Source organism: Taudactylus pleione, unplaced genomic scaffold (assembly GCF_031769625.1).
Source record: "Taudactylus pleione unplaced genomic scaffold, aTauple2 ptg000216l, whole genome shotgun sequence".
NCBI lineage: Eukaryota > Metazoa > Chordata > Amphibia > Anura > Myobatrachidae > Taudactylus > Taudactylus pleione.
In genome coordinates, this window is record NW_028284618.1 from 3,602,138 (window position 1) to 3,625,627 (window position 23,490).

The 23,490-nt window shown below is 46.9% G+C and overlaps 1 protein-coding gene across 1 annotated transcript in view; it reads right to left on the reverse strand.

Annotated features, from left to right (window-relative positions):
• The window catches only part of LOC148517455 (macrophage mannose receptor 1-like), a 241,604-nt gene that overhangs the window by 174,660 nt on the left and 43,454 nt on the right, over positions 1 to 23,490 (reverse strand). Inside the window, exon 4 of the mRNA XM_088478643.1 lies at positions 14,410 to 14,571. Coding sequence (XP_088334769.1) covers positions 14,410 to 14,571 — 162 coding nt within the window. The remainder of the gene's footprint in view (positions 1 to 14,409; positions 14,572 to 23,490) is intronic.

The following is a 23,490-nucleotide window of genomic DNA, read 5'->3' on the forward strand; positions in this document are numbered from 1 at the left end:
GATCGATTACCCAGTCCCCAGCAACCAGAGTCAACGGTGAAGCAGAGACTTAGCACAAAACCTAACACTCCAAGAGGCAACAACCACCATTGATAGAGGTACCAATGGTATGGTGAGTAGAGAGTCCCAAAACTAGGTCAGGAGCTATGATGCTGAGTATAGGCAATACAATTGAAGAGCAGCAAAGTAATCTGTAGTGCAACTTGAACCCACAATAAGCAGGAGAGTTGTACTTAGAGGATTTTTTTGAAGTCAGGATCACTGTAGGCTGAAGACTTGACACTTGAAGCGCTGGGATAGGGGACTTCAGACTATGCAGGCTGGGACCAAAATATAACACAAAGGCTTGGAAAGCAGAGATAACAGTAGTAGAACGGGAATGGAACCGGAGGCTTGAACCGGACTGGGACTGGAGGTACAGTAACAGCAAGGGAACTGGAGTGTACCCAGAGACATAAACCAGACTGGGACTGGAGGTAACAGCAACAGAACCGGAGGCTTGAACTGGACTGGGACCAGATGAGAGCAGCAGCTTGAACTCAGGCTGGTAAAGGTGCAGACTGGAGTCTAGTCACAGTGCAGGACTGCAGAGTAGATGAAGCAGCAGCGGCTTGCAGAAACCTAGCAGATAGCAGCACAGATGCAGGCAGCTGATCAGAAGTAGCACATACAACCTTGTGAGCAAGCACGCAGAAAGGTATAACATGTGCTAGTGGTAGGTGCAGCAAGGGATACGAGGAGGCAGTCATGTGAGCGCAGCAGACAGGTAGAGACTGGATACAAGTCCTCACATGATCAGGAGTACAATGATATCGCTCTGGGAAAGAACGGCCAACCTTAATAAAGCTCCGCTGGACAAGATATATGACTAAGTTCAGATTATGAGGCAGTTTGCTTTTCGCAGCATGTTTTGGGTCATTGTCAATCTGTACTGTGTAGCTCCGTCCAATCAACTTTGCCGAATGTGGCTGAATCTGAGCAGACAGTATATGCTGTGACACAGTTAGGTTAGGGGGTCCCTCTCCTGGGTAGAGGACTCCTTCCTTACACACACACACACACAGCAGCAGGGAAGCAGCACACCAGTCTGGATGCAAGTACAAGCTGGTCGGCGCCAGTCTTTATTGTACAATGTCAGAAACAAACATAAAGAAAACATAAACATAAATCCTAGCCCTGTCGGGGTACTAACTTCACAGGTAGTTCCCTCACTACCAGAACCTGGCAGGGCCTAATGCCCTCACCAGCAACAAGGGCACAGCACAACACTTACAGTTAGGTTTTCAAGTGTCTCTGAGCAAACTCCCTGTCTGCTCTCCCAGGTGAGACAATCAGCCCTCAACACACTAGGCTTATATTGGCCACTCTCAGGTGGAAACCCTAACAAGCCTGTTACCAGGCCAAGAGAACCGAAACCTGGAGTGGTCATGGGTGGAGCCCTCCCTCTCCTCTCACCCACAACCCCCAGGTCCCAAACCGGCTTTTCAAAAAGCTGAGACTCAAGCCTGCTACACTGCAGACTTTCTCCTGGAGGTTTAAAACACATAAGACAGGAATCTGGGACAAATGTACCTGCCACAGACCACTTTACCAATGATCCTATCACATATCCCCCCCCTTTGTTTCGACCTGTGGGGCGGAACAACTGAAGCCCCCAAACAATGAACGCGTGACAACGCGTCAGCATTGGCCAGCTGGCTTACTTGCCTGTGTTCCACTGAAAATTTAAAAGTTTGTAATGCCAAGAACCATCTCGTAATTCTCGCATTACTGTCTTTTTTTTCGGACATCCACTTCAAAGGGGCATGGTCAGTGATCAATTTGAACTTTCTTCCAACCAAGTAGTACCTGATAGCCTCTAATGCCCACTTTATGGCCAATGCCTCCTTCTCCACTGTGGCATAGTTTCTCTCATGTACATTCAACTTTCTGCTTAGATAGAAAATAGGGTGTTCCTCACCCTCCTTGTTCTGGGACAGGACCGCTCCTATACCTACTTCTGATGCATCGGTTTGTACTATGAATTCCCTGTCAAAATTAGGAGTCATCAGGATTGGTTGGGAACACAACGCTACTTTCAACTCCTGAAAAGCTTTCTCCGCCTCAGGACTCCATTCTACCATGACTTGTTGTTTGCCTTTGGTCAGGTCAGTCAGTGGGACTGCCATGGTGGCAAAGTTGGGTATAAACCTCATGTAGTACCCCGTAATTCCCAAGAAGGCTCTCACCTGCTTCTTATTCAGAGGCCGTGGCCAGTTTTGTATGGCATCAACTTTATTGAGCTGAGGCTTTATCAGGCCTCTGCCAATGGTGTATCCCAGATATTTTACTTCCTCCATGCCTAGACAACACTTTTTTGGGTTGGCTGTCAAACCTGCCTTATAGATGGAGTCCAAAACTGCTTGTACCCTGGGTAAGTGAGACTGCCATTCAGGACTATGAATGACCACGTCATCCAGATAAGCAGCCGCATACCGTTTATGGGGCCTTAGAATCCTGTCCATCATTCTTTGGAAGGTAGCAGGTGCCCCATGTAGCCCGAAGGGCAACATCTTGTACTGAAACAAGCCCTCTGGCGCTGAAAAAGCTGTCTTTTGTTTGGCGCTCTCGGTTAACGGTACTTGCCAATACCCTTTGGTTAGGTCAAGAGTGGTTAAATACCTTGCCGTCCCTAGTCTCTCAATCAACTCATCCACTCTTGGCATCGGGTAGGCATCGAATTTTGAAACACTGTTCAACTTTCGGAAGTCATTGCAGAAACGCACACTCCCGTCGGGCTTTGGAATCAACACAATGGGACTTGACCATTCACTATGTGATTCTTCAATAACCCCTAACTCTAGCATATTTTTAATTTCCTTCGACACCGATTCTCTTTGTGCTTCTGGCAACCTATAGGGCTTTAGATTAACTTTAACCCCTGGGTCAGTGATGATGTCATGTTTAATGACCGAGGTTTTCCCGGGTACGTCAGAGAACAGCACCCTATTTCTGATCAGAAACTCCTTGACCTCTTGTTGTTGAATTGCCGACAGGGTTTTTGCCACTGTCACTTCGGGAACTAAGGGCCCTGGATTTACTGGAGGGGCTCGGACGGCTGACAGTGCCGTTCTATCTTTCCAGGGCTTTAAGAGATTTATATGGTATATCTGTTCCGGCTTTCTTTTCCCCGGCTGGTAAACTTTGTAATTGACCTGCCCCACTCTTTCTAAGATTTCAAAGAGCCCTTGCCATTTAGCCAAAAGTTTATTTTCCACAGTGGGAACCAATACTAACACTCTGTCCCCAGGAGCAAAGCTGCATAACTGAGCATTGCGGTTGTATACCCTCTGCTGTGCCTGTTGAGCCTGTTCCAGGTGCTCTCTCACTATCGGCACTACCGCAGCAATTCTCTCCTGCATTTGAGAAACATACTCAATCACGGTTTTGTAAGGACTAGACTGCCCCTCCCATGTCTCTGGCAATGTCTAGTAACCCCCTTGGGTGTCTCCCATACAACAAGTCGAAGGGTGAAAACCCGGTGGAGGACTGGGGAACTTCTCTTATGGCCAACAATAAATACGGCAATAAATAATCCCAATCCCTACCATCCTTGTCGACCACTTTCCTAAGCATGTGTTTTAACGTCTTGTTAAAGCTCTCGACCAGCCCATCGGTTTGGGGGTGATAAACCGAAGTTCTTAACTGTTCAATTTTGAACAGGCGACATAACTCTTTCATGACTTTTGACATAAACGGTGTACCCTGGTCAGTTAGTATCTCCTTGGGTATACCCAGCCTGCTAAAGACATGAACTAGCTCTCTGGCAATGGTCTTGGTTGACGTATTGCGCAACGGGATCGCTTCTGGGTACCTGGTAGCGTAATCCATTATGACCAGAATATACTGGTGTCCCCTGGCAGACTTCATTAAGGGTCCAACCAAATCCATCGCTATTCTTTCAAACGGAACCTCTATAATAGGCAATGGAACTAGTGGACCCTTAAAATGTGGCCTGGGAGCATGATACTGACACTCAGGGCAGGATGCGCAAAAGTCAGACACCTCTTTATGAAGCCCGGGCCAGAAAAACCTCTGCATTATTCGCTCAGTGGTTTTCTCTACCCCTAGATGGCCTGCCGTTATATGACCATGGGCCAGATCCAACACTGTTCTTCTGTAGGCTTTGGGAACTATTAGTTGTTCCACGACATCTTCCCCCTTCTTAGTCACCTGATATAACAAATCCTGACACATTGCCATGTGGGGATAGGACAAAGAACTATCAGGGTCTACGGATTTACCATCAACTACTTTTACATTCTCCCTGGCTTTTACCAAAGTAGGGTCATTCAACTGCTCCACGGCAAAGACCTATCTTCTGACCTCTAAATCAGGCAGATGATCACCTGGCCCAACAACACTTCCCACCTCAATGGGAGGCACATCAGTTGGCGGGCCACCGTCACGTTCCGCATTCTCTAGTTCGCCAACCATAGTAGAAAAAGGGAATAACTCTGACTCAGAAGAAACTCCCTCCTCCACTACATCGACAACCTTCTCAAATGGATCGGGGTTGTTCACCTCTGGAAAAAAACGGCTCTCCCACAACTTCCAGAAGTGAGCAAAGTCTCTCCCCAATATTGCATCGTACACCAGACCATGCACCAAACCCACAGAAACTATAGCAGAGCCACATGGTGTCTCGATGTTCACCTCGGCCGTAACATAATATCGAGTATCCCCATGTATGCAGGTCACACCAACAGTTTTCCCTGTATGCCTCAAGGGGTTCACCAGCTCAGCTTTTATAAGTGTCACCAAGCTACCAGAGTCTAACAGTGCCTCTACTCGGTTGCCATCTACAGTGAGTACACACATGTGCTTATCAGTCTCAGCCTGCCGGTCAGCCGTACAGGCTGTCTGTGCAAAGAAAGACCCCCTGCGGTAGACATGAGCAGTATCACATTGCATAGGTTCCGTTGTAAGTGAACAATTAGCGGCAATAGGGCCGAAGCTACCACATCGGAAACACTGAGTCATATTAATGTCTAGTCGTTTACGGGGCAAGAACCTTCCAGGCCTGGCAGGCCTGTCTCCAGGTTCTACACCCTCAGTCTTAGGTACATTCCACCGCCCAGCACCCTTCTCCCCTGGAACAGTCTTACCAGTGTCTGTGGGAGTTCGCCGGTGCGCCATCGGGGCTCGGTGGGGCATACTCATCAGCTCCTCAGCCGCCACATACCTCTCCACAAGCTCGAATAACTGGTCCGCGGACTTAGGGTCTGCATGGCTCACCCACTTGCGCAGAGTCACAGATAATTATCGCAGGTACCGGTCCATCACGACCGTTTCCATGATCTGTGGTCCCGTCAGCGTCTCAGGCTGTAGCCATTTTGAGGACAGATGGACGAGGTCATGCATCTGTGAACGTGGAGGCTTGTCCCTATGGAACTCCCAGCGGTGGACCCGTTGGGCACGAACAAAGGTGGTGACTCCCAAGCGAGTTAGGATCTCCTGTTTTATTTTTTTATAGTCCTTGGCAGCAGCCAGGCATAAGTCGAAATATGCTTTTTGTGGCTCCCCAGACAAAAAAGGTGCCACCAGACTTGCCCACTGCTCCTGGGGCCAACTCTCCCTTTCGGCCATTCTTTCAAATGTGGCGAGATAGGCCTCCACATCATCGCCCGAAGTCATCTTTTGGAGGAAGTGACTGGCTCGTATGGAGTGAGTGGTGGTGGGGGGCACCAGTATTAACATCTCTGGGCCGGGCGACCAGGTGCTGTACCACCTCTCTTATGGCCTGGCTATTTTCCGCTAAGGCCTGGTGGGTTTCCTCAATGGCGACCTGTTGAAGTCTGTTAGTCTCCTGCTGAGCTCTGGTAGATTCCTGCTGAGCTCTGGTAGATTCCTGCTGAGCTGCTGTAGCTTGGAGCAAGGCCTTAATCATGTCCTCCATTTTGTCCTGGGGTGTAGGTTGGAAGCTGAACCTTGCCTCTCTGAGCATTGGCTGACGCCTCCTCTATGGGACTCCAAGGACACAGTGTTATTTCCACACTCACAAATTGGGTGTCTGTCCCTTTAATTTTTAAACGGAAAGTTTTCCTCTTGCTGCAACTTCAGTGTGTGTGGGTGCCCGCATTCTCCACCACATTGTGACACAGTTAGGTTAGGGGGTCCCTCTCCTGGGTAGAGGACTCCTTCCTTACACACACACACAGCAGCAGGGAAGCAGCACACCAGTCTGGATGCAAGTACAAGCTGGTCGGCGCCAGTCTTTATTGTACAATGTCAGAAACAAACATAAAGAAAACATAAACATAAATCCTAGCCCTGTCGGGGCACTAACTTCACAGGTAGTTCCCTCACTACCAGAACCTGGCAGGGCCTAATGCCCTCACCAGCATCAAGGGCACAGCACAACACTTAGTTAGGTTTTCAAGTGTCTCTGAGCAAACTCCCTGTCTGCTCTCCCAGGTGAGACAATCAGCCCTCAACACACTAGGCTTATATTGGCCACTCTCAGGTGGAAACCCTAACAAGCCTGTTACCAGGCTAAGAGAACCAAAACCTGGAGTGGCCGTGGGTGGAGCCCTCCCTCTCCTCTCACCCACAACCCCCAGGTCCCAAACCGGCTTTTCAAAAAGCCGAGACTCAAGCCTGCTACACTGCAGACTTTCTCCTGGAGGTTTAAAACACATAAGACAGGAATCTGGGACAAATGTACCTGCCACAGACCACTTTACCAATGATCCTATCACAATGCCTATACACTTCAGAATGCATGCAGCTTCTTCTGTCACATCATCAATAAACACTAGTGATCCGATGTTTTGGCAAAATCTAAGCTGGTCGTTCTGTTCTTGAGGCTTATGAATGGTTTGCACCTCTTTATGATAGACGTAATGATATGCCTACCTCCTGGAAAGTGTTCTCCATTTGGATGGATGTTGTGAAGGGGGTTTTCTTTACCATGGAAAAGATCCTGTGATCATTCACCACTGTTGTCTTCTGTGGATGTCCAGGCCTTTTTGCGTTGCCGAGTTCACCAGTGCGTTCTTTGTTACTCAGAATGTACCAAACTGTTGATTTGGTGGCAACTGCTAAGGTTCCTGCTATCTCTCTGATTTATTTTTGTTTTGTTTTTACAGCTTAAGAATGGTCTGCTTCACTTGCACAGAGCTGGCAACAGAAATTTACAATATATGCTACACTGTGCCCCCAATTCAGAACATATGCCACACTGCGAAAATTAGCATTATTTGCTGCACTGTACCCCCAATTTACAATATATGCCACACTGTACCCCATTTCAAATACAGTACATGCCATACTGTGCCCCCAAAACACATTACATGCCACACTGTGCCCCCATTTCACAATATATGCCACACTGTGCCCCCAATCAGGGCTAGTTTTACAGATACGCTGGATATGCGGCCGAGTAGGGCGCCACATAGAGGAGGGAATCGTGACCTGGCCACTGCCAGCGACAGGTAAATTTAAGCTTAGGCAGCCGGGCAGGTGTCAGCCTGTGTCACTGTGACACAGCTGCCTGCACTTCTCAGCTCCATTGGTTTGCAATGAGTCGGGCGATTTGATGTCATGACGTCACGTCGCACTCGCAGAGCGAATACAAGGCTGAGGCTGGCCATTGGCTGGATCCTGCGGTGAGCATTGGGAGCTTTACACGAGGGATGTGGTTGTGTGGAACGGAGAGCTGTCAATGTATGGCACTGAGCACATGCTCTCACAACAGTTATGCATAGTAGTTGTGCTCTGCAGTGCTGTGAGGTTGTCTAGTCTACCTATAAACTGGTGGTGGATTGTGTGGGTCCTGTAAATTTGTGGTGTGTGCCCACTCTACAGGCACACACCAGGGTGAAGGGTGGTCATTCTGAAATAAAAACATTTTAGGAAGATGGAGAAAGCAACACCTGCAGATGGTGTGTATGGCTGCATTTGAGAGGCATGCCATGAAATTGACATGTACAATGTTACATGAGCCCCAGCTATATAATACAGCCAGGGATGGTTTTACAGATACGCTGGAGGAGGTCGCCATGGCCCAGCCAGCAACATGTAAACTTAAACGCGGGTGGGCGGCAGTCACTCTATATCACTGTGACACAGCTGCCTGCCCTACACCATTACAAGAAGTAACCACGGCTCCTTTGGTTTGTAATGGGCCGGGCGAGTCAGGTCAGATGACGTGTGCATAGAAGGCTGGGGCTGGCTGGACCCTGCGGTGTTCGATGGAGCTCCAGGCTGGACCTGAGGAGTCTGCTAGCCACGGTGGACCATGAGTAAAGTAAGTACTGTGACTCCTCTAAAAAAAAAAAAAAAGGCAGACAGAGGCGCTTCCACTCTCTGTGTTTATGAATTAGCCAGCCTTTTGCTGCAGGTCAGCTTGTTTTATTTTTTTTTAGGTGTTGGATTTAATGTGGATTAAGGGTGGTGCAAGGGGGGTGGCAATATTTAAGAGCCACTGTTAATTCACATTTACATGACCCTTCTAACCATGAGGTTCATAACTGTGTGTGAGTGTGTGTGTGTGTGTGTGTGTGTGGTTGGAATAAAACTCCTCATCTCAGAGCGTTCAGATTCCCAATTCTGCTGTAGCCCCCCCTCCGTACCAAACTTAGGCCCTGATTCAGAGCCGCTCGCTATTTGCGAGCGCACGCTCTGAATCAGGACGGGGAGTATTTTTTTTTTCCTATCCGCTCGCTAAGCTGTGGATGCCCACCCACAGCTAGTGCGAGCGGGCAGGAGATCGTCACGATTATCTCGACCATTGGTATTGCGAGGAGACCCTAAGGTAGAGTTTCAGCACTCACAATGCCTAGTCGACTTCCAGGCAGGCGTTCTTTCGGGAATGCCTCCATTTGTTGAGCCACCCCCCCTACCCGCCTACAAAACGGGGCGAGCTGTCGATCAACATCGACAGCCGCCCCATTTTGTTGCGAGCCCCGGAGCGAGTGAAGTTCTCACTCGCACCGGGGCTCGCGCGTGCACAATTGCCCACCATTGACCCGCTTGCGAGTGCATTGCGCTTGCGAGCGGGTCTGAATCAGGCCCTTAATCCACATTAAATCCCAGTTACAACACTTGCACTGCTACAAATGCTACAAACATCTCATTTTATATATATATATATATATATATATAAAATATATATATATTTTTTTTTTTCTGAATTTCTGCCACTAAAACTTCAAGAAGCAATGAAATTATGATCATTAAGGCTGACGCCTTGCATAATACAGATATGGTATCCCATGACACCAAGTGGTTAACTGCAGATTCAGCACTCTCACAGAGTGAGATTGCTGTTACTCACAAAATGGTGGAGTTGTTAACTCACAGATTGTGTCCTCATTGGTATACACATATACTCAAAGAACACGTTAGCCATAATGATCGTAATTTCATTGCTTTTTGATGTTTGAGTGGCAGAAATTCAATAGGTTTTGTGAAATTTCAGATCATGTCAGCACTGGGCTCTGACCTGGTTCTGGAAATACAGGGGGAAAAATGAGTAGAGTCCCCCTGTATTACACAGAACCATCACTGGACTTTTTCTAGCGGGGGCTAATGCCACAGCCAGGGGAGCCCTTTCACCGGGCTCCCCAGCCGAAGCAATAACCCTGACCGCTAGTCAGCCCAGGACTGGGATCACTGGGGAGCTGGGGACCCCCAGGGCATACCAGGCTGATAGCCCAGGGCTATCTCCAGCACCTCTGAGCGGTTGGTGCCAGGTTGATTGTGTAGTGTGGTGCATATGAAAATATAAATATTGTCTTTTGCAGTAGTACTACAGGTCCCAGCAGGCATCCCTGCATACTGGTACTTGGAGAACCACAAGTACCAGCAGGCGGGGCATTAAGGGCCCACTGGTACCTATAGTACCCCTGCAAAAGAAATATTAAAATAAAACAAACACCGTTTTTTAAAATATTTTATTTATGTGCACCTTGACCTGGAGGGCGGCAGCCTTTAAGCTCTTATTCATGGCTGCTGCTTCCCCCAGGACTTCCGCTGCGTTTTCACCTGGAGGGCGGCGGCCTTTAAGCTCTTTTTCACTGCCGCCGCTCATCCAGGACTTCCCGGCGTCTTCTTTCTACAGCAGCTCTTATCTGCTGCTACCCGGCCGATGGACTGGCTGGACGGTGACTGTAGCTGGCTTTATATAAGCCAGCGAAAGGGGGCGAGGCGATGACATCGTGAGCCGTGATTGGCTTGCGGTGGCTATCTTTAAATTTAAAAAAAGGCACTGACGCGCCATTTTTGAAATGGGCAATCTCGGTTCTCACCATTGAAGTCAATGGTGAGAACCGCTCATTGGCTGAGAGGCGGAAGGCTTGCCTCTCTCAGCCAATGAGCACTCCGGATTTCTGTACTGAATCCCACGGTGGAGCTGTCATTCGGGTAGTATTGTTCTTAGAGGACACTACTAATGTACGAGGGTCCGCGTATTTGCGTTTTTTTTTCTCAAGACCCTGGATTGCCTACTTTTGAACATAGAGGACAGATCCACGCATAGGAGGAGGTGAGTATGAATTTTTTATTACAGGTACTCCATTGGATAATATACTGGAGTAAAAGACAGATTGGCTACAAGGATACATAGGTGACTATTTGAGATAGTGTGTGTATATATGTTTTAATAAAATATTATTTTTCTACGGTGGGTGTGTTCTGTGGTTTTTTAATATTGCTTTTGCTGTGGAACTACAGGTACCAGCAAGCCCGTAATGCCCTGCATGCTTATACTTGTGGTTCTCCAAGTACCAGCATGCAGGGTAAGCTTGCTGAGAACTGTAGTTACACAGCAAAAGCCAACATTTGAACTTTCATTGCACCCCACTTTACTTAATCAAACCGGCAACCACCAGCCAGGGGTGTCGAGGATAGCCCCGGGCTATCGGCTAGTGCCTGGGGTGCCCTGGAGAGGGGGACCCCTTTATTGGGGGGATCCCCAGCTCCACCAGGGATCCCCGGCCTGGGCTGATTAGTGGTCAGGGGTTATGCTTTGGCTGGGGTGCCCAGTGACAGGGCTCCCCTGGCTGTGGCATCACCCCCCCGCTAGAAAGGGTCCGGTGCTGGTTCTGGTAAACACAGGGGGACCCTACATATATTTTTCCCCTGTATTTCCAGAACCAGGACCGGGTCAGAGCCCAGTACTGGCCCCTACATCATTTGTCCCCCTTAATTTTTGGCAACCAGGACTGGTTCTGAAAAGCCTGGTGCTGGTTGTGCTTAATACGGGGGACCCCTACATCATTTGTCCCTGTATTTAGCACAGGCAGTACTGGGTTTTCAAAGCCCAGTGCTGGTTGTTGTTTTTTTTTGGGGGGGATGCCATTTTTTTTAAATTAAGCACAGAAAAAAGACAGATCTCACTAGCTTGGTACCTCCTATAGCTTTTGAGGTGTAGCCCCTCAAACACCCTGCCCTCCCTCCGGAATTCACTATGGAGATTTCCATGTTTTTCGATTCAGTCTTAACATAAGGGCACGACTGTGCCCTTATAATATATGTGTATAGCTTTTCTCACGAGACCCCGACCCCTGTTCACTTACCCAAAAAAATTGGGTTTGGCCCGGCCCTGCCCCCAATGCACAATAGATGTGACATTGTGCCCCGAATTCACAATATATGCCTCACTGTGCCCCCAATTCATAATACATACTGCAAATGAATACTTTCAAACTTATTTTTTGTTAGGCAAAAGCTGAATAGGCTTGAGAATAGATGATTCCTGGGTTTTTTGCTGATTGGCTGGCTTGACAGCGTTGTTGCCAGACAAATTAGCTGGATGTTTGGGTCATATGTGGGTTGTCTGGCCAATGAGTGTTTTTGTGGGTGTATTTAAAGTGTCTGTATATAGTACTGGATCTACATGGGTTCAGCCTCTCTTTTATTCTGGAGACGCTTTGATAAGTATCGTGCCTTGCACTTTCTGTCATTTTGTGCTTTCTGGTATTGTGTCCAGCACTTTCTTTAGTTTGTGCCTTCTATTTTGCTGCCTTTGGTTATCATGCCCCATCCTAGGAGGTCGCCTCCCCCCTTCCCCCTCCGCCACCTAGCTGATTTCACCAGGACCCTTAGGGCCGCGGCTGCCTGTGCGTCTGAGCACTGGCTCCCCCCCTCCCATTTCTCACCTGGTGCCTCCACTTCCCCAGTGCTGGGCTTGGTTCCTGCTCTCAGCCTGGCATCCTCCCAGGCTTCCTCTGTGCAGTCGGACATGGCTGCGCCGGCGGCTACCCTCACTGCTGCCGTTGGGTCCTGTCCTCTTTACCCTGCCACTGTGGGGACTTAATTTGGCCCTACCACACTCCCGTTCAGCGCAGTGCCCAGGTTCCCCGCACTTGTGTGGACCGTGCTGCCTCCCCCTGCATGGCTCCCCACTCCTGTTAGTGCAGCAGGTGCGGCGGCCATTTCCCTCATGGCACCCATTTTGGGTCCCACAACCTTTGGGAGACACAATGCTAGTGTAGGGCGACAGCACTGGGTAGGGAGAGGGTGACGCCAGGGAAAGAGTGATGACAGGGAGAGGGTGACACCAGGGAAAGAGGGTGACAGTACTAGGTGAGAGGGACAGAGTGACGACAGGGAGAGGGTGATAGCACTAGGGGACAGGGAGAAGGTGACAGCAGTAGGTGACAGGGAGAGGGTGACAGCATTAGGTGACAGAGAGTGGGTGATGACAGGGAGAGGGTGATGCAAGGAGATGGTAAAAGCAGTGGGTGACAGGGAGAGAATGACCAATGGGTGACGGGGACAGGGTGAAGACAGAAAGAGGGTGACAGCCAGTGCATGACAAATACAGTGTAGTAGTACTGCAGCACGTGGATGGCTTCCCCTAACCTTGGACTTAATGCCGGGGACGGTCACAAGATCGTGATGTCAGATCCCCAGCGTCCAAGAAGTAGCACAGCCTCAAAGAGAGGGGAAGCTGGGGTTGTGATGCGGAAAGGGGAGGAGCTGAGGAGAGGGGAAAGCGAGGCCCCTCCTCCTCCTCCAGCCGGGCACAGACTCTTAAGCTGTGTAACTCTGGGGGGAGGAGCTGAGAAGGGAGGAGAAGAGAGAGTGATAACTCCTCCCCCTCTGCCCGTGCCCGGCCTGTCATTTAATGTGTGGGCTGATGTTCGGGCAGCGCCGCGACTGTGGCACTGGCTGCGTAATGGCATATAAAGAGTCAGTGGGACTCACCGTAATGTCGGCGGCTGTGGGGGACAGCGGTGGGCCTCAGATGACACCCTTACTACTTGGCGCCATACCTGGCGTAATGGGCCAGTCGGCCCTGTTTATATATATATATATATATATCATATATATCTTGCTAGATACTGTGTATGTATGCTTAATATGGTGCAGCTGACTCACCCCCCCAACATGTGCTGCAGTAATAAACACGGCTACACCATAATTTGTTGATGAAAGGCACTCCCACCTTACAACATGCACCACACACAGCCCAATGTCCCTGTTTTGTTGAATATGATGCAGACGCCTTACCATTAATGGAGGAGTGCACTCAAAGGCCCATGGGAGGAGCTGTGTGCCACTGCAGCAGCTCCCCTAGATTCAGTCATTTCCGTAGCTACGAGGAGCTGCAGCTCCCATAACTAACAGCCTTTTTGGAGCTTTGATGAGATGGAGACAAAGCTCACAATCTCCCAAAAAAACAAACAAAAACAATTGGTTAGCTGCGGTGACGGATAGGCGGGCAGAGGGGGTTTCTAGGTACTCAGAAAGCCCCCAACGTGTGCCACTGCCCGGGCCTGTATGAAACAGTTTTTGAGTCATTTGTCCAATTACTTTTAGTCCTTTGAAAAAGAGGAAGCTACATATTGAACAGCTGTAATTCCTAAACCATTCCACCAAATTGGATGTGAATACCCCCAAATTAAAGCTGATAGTCTGCACTATTAACTGGAATAATTGTAACTTGAATATGTTTTGGTAAACATCTAAGATAAGAAAACTTGTTCCATTTTTCAAATGTATGCAAGTATGCTGCGTGATGGCGTAACCAGAGTGGACCAATGTTTTGACTACTCCTGTATGGTGCTGCAGCTGTATGTATTTGTACTACTATTATCCTGATTGGTGTCTCCTATAGTATAGGTAGCACTGGCCTTTTTGCCCACTTTTAGCTCTGCAAATACACATTCACTAATATCTCTTTGCAAGAGTTAAATGGTGGCAGGAAGTGGAAGGGTACCCTGCTATTCCCGGAATCCAGGAAAACTATTTTGAAAATCTCTTGAACAACTCACTAGAGTATACAAGTATGACCTGTATACAATGGAGCCCGCCATTTTGAGAGCTGACCCAATATGTACAGTATGAGAATCACTTGAAGGGAACTGTCCATGAAGATATGATATGACCCCACCAATTCTGCTTCCACCCGAGTCTCACCTGAGATGTATGCTTGCTCGTGTAGCTCTGTTATACTTAGCAACTCGGCATCTTGTTGCTGGCAGCTTCTCCGCGCCTGGTACCAAGTGATGGCCGAATCCTCCATAATTTGATAATTGACACCGGTAACAGAATCTGTTGTCCACCAATTGTTATCGATAGCTGAGAAAAAATAACAGATTTTACTAAGACTTTGATGGATTGTAGATTAAGAGTTACAAATATCCGAATGAATCGGAAATAGCCATGATCCCGATGGTCAAAATACAGACGGTCATAATAGAGATAGATTCCAACAGTGAGTATTAGGGTTAGATTTAGGGTTAGAGTTAGGCACTAGGGGTACGGTTAGGGATAGGCTGCTGGAGGGGTGGGTTAGGATTTGGGTTAGGATACTTACCAACATCCACCTGGATTTGACCGTCGGGATGCCACTGTCAGTTTTATGATGACCGGCACTGTGACTGTCGGGATCCTAGACCCAACCCAAATAAATGCATATACTAGCAACAACATAGGTCACACAGAATCGAAAGTCCCACTTGAAGTCCCCAGCAAATGGATTACTAATGGCTAATGAAATATAAAAATGAAGGTGACTGATGTAAAGTTAATGATTGCACAGGATGACTCGGCGGAATCTCACGAGCAGGGCCCTCTTCCTTTATGTGCTTTTAATTCCCTCAATTAGACCAGCATCTCCTCCCCACTGCCAACAAGAGCACCAAACCTTTGGGTTCTGTTGCCCTGCTACTTATGACTACTATTGCAGCAATGTTTATAAACCTTGTCCATGTCCTGCAATGTGTTGACCGTGACTTACTTTTTAATTGTTTTATTCATACTGTTTCTGTTTCTGTACTTTGTAAAGGCCCCCACACATCAGAACGATATCGTTCCAACCAGCCAACGATAGTCAGCCGTTTGCTCCCACACACTGAAAAACGCCATAAACGGTTGTTCCAACTAGTTGGTTAAAATCAAACATGTTTGATTTTCACCAACTATCGTTCTAGTGTAGGGGGAAAGTTCCCCCCAACTGAACGATAAGTAGGCGGACATTGCCTGGCAGTGTCCGCCCACTTTGTCATACTCACCTTTTTAGCAGCATTTGGACCCATCATCAGCGCCGGCAGCAGCGGGTCCCGTCGTCAGCGCCGGCAGCAGAGGGTCCCATCGTCAGCTCCGGCAGCAGCGGGTCCCGTCGTCAGCAGCGGGTCCCGTCGTCAGCGCCGGCAGCAGCAGGTCCCGTCGTTAGCGCCGGCAGCAGCGGATCCTGTCGTTAGCGCCGGCAGCAGCGGGTCCCGTCGTTAGCGCCGGCAGCAGCGGTGGTACATCGAGGGGAGGGGCAGGCTGCGGCAGTCAATCAGTGCCGGATCAGTCTGCCCCTGCCAGTCCACGATCCATGGTGGCAGCAGTGGCGGTACAACAAGAGGAAGCTCAGGGACAGGCTGCGGTTGTCCATCATTGCCGTTCAGCCACTGTCACATGATGACCCTGTCAGGAACAGGCTTTGTCTGCTGCTGACCCCGCCCCATATAGCGTTGTTACTGGTCTGGGGACTGACTGCCGGCGTTGTAATAGGGAGGATATTACTGGCCACAGGTATGAGACCTCCACATTGCAGCTGTCTGTGTGCTGTGCCATGTATATAGGCAGGAGACAGGCACAAGCTGCAGGATGTACAATATGTCACAGGGGCTGGCTGGGGGCAGCACAGCACAACCTCCTGCTGTGTCAAATATCTGCTACATACCAGTAGCCAGGGAGTTTTAAGTCTCCCCTCCTTGCAAACCTCTTTCCCATGCAGCACAGTTTCACTTGTCTGCAAATCCCCCCTCCCCAAACAGCAGCACAACCTCCCCTGACTGCAACTACCCCTAGCCCTCAAACAGCAGCACAGTCAACCCTGTCCCCAATGCCCCCACACAGCACAGTCTCCCCTGTTCGCACCCCCCCGTCGCGATCACCCCACCCATCTGCAATCAAAACAGCAGCACAGCCTCCCCTGTCTGCAACCCCCCTACCCCTCAAACAGCAGCACAGTCAACCCTGTCCGCAACGCCCCCACACAGCACAGTCTCCTCTATTCGCACCCCTCCCTTCGCGATCACCCCACCCATCTGCAATCACTTCACCACGAGCACACAACCTGCGTTTGGGATCCGGACAAAATCCTGACAGTGGGGATGCAGAAACATGCAAAAGTAGGTAGACATTGCCCGCCTACTTCTGTGACATCACAAGTTTGACAGAAGTTGGCTGGTCTGATGAAAAAGTTGGCAGGTTGGCTGGTTGGATGAAAAGTTGGTTAGATGTGTGGGGAAGCGTTTTAGTTGGACAGACAAGTTGGATGGTTGGTCAGTTGGTTGGTTGGAGGAAAGTAGGTCTGATGTGTGGCCAGCTTAAGGCACTACGGGCTCCTTGTGGCATCATAAAAATAAAATATAATAATAATATTATTACCCAAGCCCATTTGAGATCAAAGCACCTCCAGTCCTTATAGCCTGTTAAATGTACTTTAACTCTGATCCATAAATAACGTAAGTGAACTGATTTGTACATGTATACATTCAAATAACTATTTGCGTCAATTTCAATGCTGTCTACAGCGTTAATGCTCAGTACAATATAATTATTATTTACTATTATTATTAACAGTAGAGATGTGCGGGAACACAATCGAACATAGGTTACGAGTCGAAGCGAGCCGGGGCGTGAGTCTTCCCGGCATGTTTAGATCTCAAAATGAGGCAAGACGTCATCTTCCCGGCATTGGATCTCACGTGTTTTGGATTACATATTAAAGTCCCTCCCTCGTGATCTGGCACCATTTCACACTGGAGACAGAGGGTGAGTGTGTGGGTAGTATAGGGGCACTTAGTATGTACACTATAAACAAAAAGATAAGGAGCACTGAAGCAGGGGCTGTGTGTAGTGTGGGCTGGTCGCAGCACTCTGAGGAAAAAAAAGCCATAGGAGTGGACTTCAGCACTGTGTTGTGGTTGTTTGTTACAAAAAACAAATCCTATGGGGGAACACTTTTTCTAAAGAAAAAGAAATTAGAAGCACTGTGTTTAATGGGCACTGTAGAGGCTCCGTATGCTACTGGGAGAGTCTGCCAGAACGGTAGTACTGAGGGGAACTCGAGCTGATGAAGTAAGGCAGGTGCCATATCTGTGGCCTCTCATCTGGAAACTTTCCTTTAGGAAGAACATGATGATCCACTTGAACGGCGATGCCTCCGCTGGGCAACTCTTCAAACTGCACCTTAAAATATGGTATATAGATTATCCTGAAAGGTTACCATCCCTGCAGGCCTAGGCACAGTAGTGAAGACCCTAGCAGACCTCACAGCCAGTATATACCTTGATATTGCTGATATCCAAAAAAGTCCTTTACTGGCTATGAGAGCATGCCATTCTGACCCCCAAGAACAACATGGCTACCATCATTATGACACTCTACTTTATATGTTCAAATGGGCAGAAATAGATTACAGGTATGTGGACTTAGTAGTGCAAATAAATGATGCAATCCACTACCCCGAGGAATTCATCAACACCCTCAACCCTCCTGGCCTCCCATCCCACAAGCGTCAACTCAAAGTGGGGGTTCTAGTGATGTTGCTGCAGAATCTCAAACCGATAGAAGAGCAGGGCAGCAACTGAGTACTAGTGCTGCAGCTGCTGCAGTAGTCATGATAGCACTTCAACATCTACTAAAGGTGGTCCATGGGGAATAAAGTTTAACAAAGGACATCTAAAATCTAAACAATATTTCACAATGTTAAATAAACATCATCTCTAACAAGAAAGGGAAAACTTACTTGCCCAAAAAATTTTAAATTAGCAACAGTACAACCACCACACCCAGTGGCAAGGAGAGGCCATGGCCTTTCTTTGTGAGTGGTAGTCCTGCTACTGATGTTTCATGCACTAGAATGCCATTGTGGAAGAAAGGGCCAAACATAGTCAGGCATCTTCTGAAATCTCATATGCAACACCTTCTCACTCTACATGTGTTATCTCTGAAACAGTAATATCGGTTCACCAAAACAAAACTTAGGCTGAAGAACAAACTGTATGTTCACAAACTTTACAAATCCCTGAGGAGAGTCTAAGTATGTCCACTACTGCTATGGCTATGTGTGAGTCTGACATTTCTGACACTGTTCTGTTAGAGAAGCCTCCTTCTACCATTTCTGTACCCTCTGCAAATGTGGGGATGAGCAGCACAAGTACAGATGGTGACATATAAATTTAGGATGCTACTGTGGAAGTGCCCCAGGTTGGGTTCAATATTTGTGCACCTGATGCTGATGAGGATGTGGATGATGAGGATATTGTCTGTGTCAAAGTCAATCAGTCACCAGTGGTAGCAGTTCTTGACCATGATAAATAGAAGGCCATTGTCATGTCTGGGCAATAGACATTTTTACCCAAATCTTGACAACATTTGAATGGCCATCTGTACCATTTGTGAAGCCAAAGTAAGTAGAGGTAGGGACGTTAACCACCTAGGAACCTCCTCCCTGTTAAGTCATTTGCAGTGAATTCATGCAAAGTTTTTGGAAAGAGCTGAAAAAATCTGGTAAATTAATAACAAACAGTCCAGCATCAGCTAGTTCCTAGCTCTCAGCAAGATCCGGGCTCAGGCAATCTCCTCTGCCAACACATTCATCATTAATATCCTCATTAATGATTGGAGGTAGTCCTCTTGCATCCAATTTGCAAAGGCTAACAGACTCCTCTTCTATCCAGGATTCCCCTAAAGAATCCTTGCATGCTAGGGCTGCTGCTGCTGCTGCCGGGGGTGAATCTTCATCACAGAAGAGGACCAAGAAGTCTAGTAGTTTTAAACAACAATTGACTGTGCAACAATCCTTTGCAAGAGGAAACAAGTAGGAAAGCTGCCATCCAGTTGAATAGCAGATCACTGAAGCCATGGTGACTATGCTAGCATTAGATCTGCATCCAATATCCACCATCAATGCATGTGGTTTATGACAGTTAATTGAGGTCCTGTGTCCCCGCTACCAAATTCCTTCTTGAATTTGTACAAGAACAGCATTTCATCATCAGTACCAGGATGTTAAAAGAAAACTAGTAGACAAGCAGAACTGGCCAATCTAAAGATTACATAACTGTGACAGCCCACTGGGTTGGTGTATCACCTTTAGCAGCAGCATACAACACAATGCCAGCTCATTCACAGAAAGGCAACTCTCTGTATCACCGGCTTCACTAAGAGAAATACTGGTGTCACCATGTTAGAAAAACTGAGATGTCATAGCATCTTACCCTGCTAGGACTGTCTTCAGGATTTGTCATTTCCGATAATGCATGTAACAGTGTGAGAGCATTTCCACTGGGTGAATTTGAACACATCCCATGTTTTGGCCACCCAATAAACTTGGTGGTTCAACATTTATTAAGAAATGACAGGGGCATGCAGGAGATGCTGTCTGTGTCCAGAAAAAAATCAGGACTATTTTAGCATTCAGCAAACGCATATAGAAGATTGCAGCGGCTACAAGGAAAGTTACATTTTCCATGCCACCAACTGAAGCAAGAGGTATTGACCAGGTGGAATTCCACCCTTTATGTGCTTCAGCGAATGAAGGAACAGCAACAAGCAATCCAAAATTTATACTACAAACCATAACATAGGGAGAGGAGGGGGATTGTTCCTTAGCTCAGCACACTGGAGAATACTGTTTGTTTCATGCAAGGTACTGAAACCATTTGAAGTAGTAACTAATTAAGTGAGTTCAGACACAGCCAGCTTGAGACAGGTGATTCCTTTAATAAAACTACTGGAAAAGCAGCTAGAGAAACTGAAGGAGATTCAATGAAGTGATTTTGCTAAGTATGTTGGACTTGTAAATAAACTTCTTTATTTGTTTTGCCAGAACCAAAGATTTGTCAAGATCTTGCAATTGATCACTACATTTTGGCAACCATGCACAATCCTAGGTTTACGTTGTACGTAATGTCTTTCTTTCCAACTAACACAGATCTTAAGAGATGCAAAGAGCTCCTTGTCAGCAAGTTGTAGGCTCAAATGACAATTCCTGCTTCAGTTTTTCCTGCAAATGCTACTACCAGGAAAAACCTTATCTATTACACATTAAGAACCTTATTGAGGGATGTACGCAAATACAACCGCAACTGCAATCTCTCACGGATCACAATTTAAAAAATATACTAATGACTCACTCATCATTCAGCGCTAAGAATTGACCACTGAAAACATCTCACATACGCCGTTTAAGCACAAAATCAGAAATGGACATAGCAGGTCTTCAGACACACAGAGGGCTCTTCTGCGGCGAGCAAGAGCACAGTAGATAATTTATGGGTGCCCAGAAAAAAAGTGTTTAAATGGTCCAACACATCTGCATTCTTCAAACCATTCCCGTTAACTCCCCCAAACTCTGACTATCTGTGATGCACTTTGCAAGTGAAACCTCTATGTGAGTGTAATTGCAATGCAATCACTGCACATTCGCAGTGCATCTTACACTCATGCAAAATGGCAAATAAACACTCAATCTGCATAAATATCAATATAGCATCCATTTATGATCATCAGCCCTAAGTACATAGGAGAAGGTGTATTAAACATTCTAAATGAATAGCGCCGGAAGGGAGCTGCCAGAGCTATTCAAATAAACAGCGATGTTTACTCTGCTGGGAAGTAGTTAAGTGAGAGAACGCCAGCTCTCAAGACTTAACTTGGTTGTTTAGTCACGGTAACTGGCATTCTCCGACTAAAGCGCCGACCATGCGGCTGTTAGCGTCACGCCAAGCTGCAACCATGCGGCTAAGCTGGAAAACAGTCACGCGGCTGGCACTTTAGAAGAAATCTTTAGTACGACTAAACAGCACGGTGCATTGAATCGCTGCAAGGGAATATAATTAAAAGAATATATAAAAATAAATATGTCAAAGGGATTTTACGGTAAGTGCAAATCATACTTGCCTACTTTTGAAAACTAGTTTTAGGGAGATTACAGTAGGCAATGCAGCGAGCCATTGAGGCGGAATGTCTAGCTCCACACATGGGACTACCTATGCTTACATGTTTGTGGAGGGACATTTCTATATATCATTAGTAACCATATATATGGGAATTTGGGAAATTTTGCAAGTTTTGATACCAACGCTGCTGCCTGCAATACTTTATTTCTTATTTGCAAATATTCACTGTGATAACTTTTTTCTTCTCACTCACTACAATAGTATATATATATATATATATATATATATATACACGAGGGCTGTTCAAAAAGTAATGCCTAAATGCTCACAACTCAAATTTTATTATAGATACAGATTTGAAAATTTGCAGTAAAATACTTTGAAGTAATAGAAACAGAATGACTCTACTCAAACAAAATCGCCATCTGCCCTCAAACATTTTCTCCACCTCTCAACCCAAGCTGTGAATCCACTTTGGAAAAATTCCAGTGGTTGGTGTTTGACCCAGGAACATATGGCATTTTTAACAACCTTTATGTCTTCAAAATGTTGACCATGGAGACAGTATTTGAGAGAGCCAAACAGATGAAAGTCAGAAGGGGCCAAATCAGGACTGTATGGTGGATGTAGCATTATTGCCCACCCCCATTTTGGCAATGGCCGCAGATGTTGCCATAGAAGTGTGAGGTCTGACATCAGAGCCGGCCCTAGCCCATTTGGTACCCTAGACAAAATTTTGACTGGTGCCCCCTAACAACTTCCCATACCAAGCTGAACAGCCCCTCAGGAAAAAAACAGGTGGCCCTCCTCAGTAGGTGCTGTCGACGTTTTAAGACCCATCTGTCTTTTCATCAGGACATGTCATGATGAAAAAAAAATGGGTCTTGAAACATCAACAGAACCTATGTGATTTGGGACAAAATATCACTTTGTTACAACTACTGAGGAGTGCCGCCTGTTTTTTCCTGAGGGGCTGTTCAGCTCGTTATAGGAATTTGTTTATTATGCTAGGAGGGCACCATCGAGATTACCAGTAAATGTATCCAGAGTGTCGGGCTGAATGTACAATATATATATGTATATATATATATATATATAATATATATATATATATATGGAACTATTGGAATTGGAATAGAGCGCCGTATGTGCTTATGTACCCTTATATATACAAAAACGGTATTAAAGTGTCTAGTGGACTGTGCAAAAAGTGCTGCAGTGCAAAAAATAATTCATTAGGGGATATCTCCCAAACAATGGAGTAACCGGAATAAATATCAACAAGATTTCATGAAAATGTGCAACCGTGCAAAGTTATGAAAGTGCAAACAAGTCAATTAAAAAAGTATAAAATAATTTTAATCAAATACAACAATAATATCCTTCCACATGAAGGATAAAATACATAAAAAACAAAAAATGCACATATGTATATATATATAAAAATAAAAAGTTCATGAATGGGTAGAGAATAGGAGCATCCAACGCGTTTCGTCCGTATCCTGGACTTCTTCAAGGGATATAGTAGTAGACCCCCCTCCAGCAGTGCCCCTATACAGCATTCATCAAGGAACGTTTGGGTATATGAACTATTCATCTGTGACAAAAGGGAGCCGAGCAGTGACAATTTTCATCAAGTTGTAGAATAAAAATCTTGCTGCTATATAGGAGCTGGCCAGGGTGCTGAAACGGCAAGATAGCATCTGAAGCTGAGCTTGAAATGAAGCCGGTCACAAACAAAACTGTAACTAAGGGCCTGTAAACTGTAACTAAGTATTTTTTTTTTATCCTGGCCTCCAGGCCGCTCGCACAGCTGTGGGTAACCATCCACAGCTTGTGCAAGCGGCCTGGTGATGGTCGCAATTATATCAACCATCGGCATTGCGAGGAGACCCTTGTGGAGACCCTTGACAGCCGCCCCATTTGCTGCAAACTCCGAAGTGAGTGAAGGTCTCACTCGCTACGGGGCTTGCGCACATGCGCACTGGGCCACCATCGACCCGCTTGTGAGCACAATGAGCTTCTGAGCAGGTCTGAATCAGGCCCTAAGTACAGCACTTCACAAATGAAAAATCGGAGTCACTGTAAATTCTAT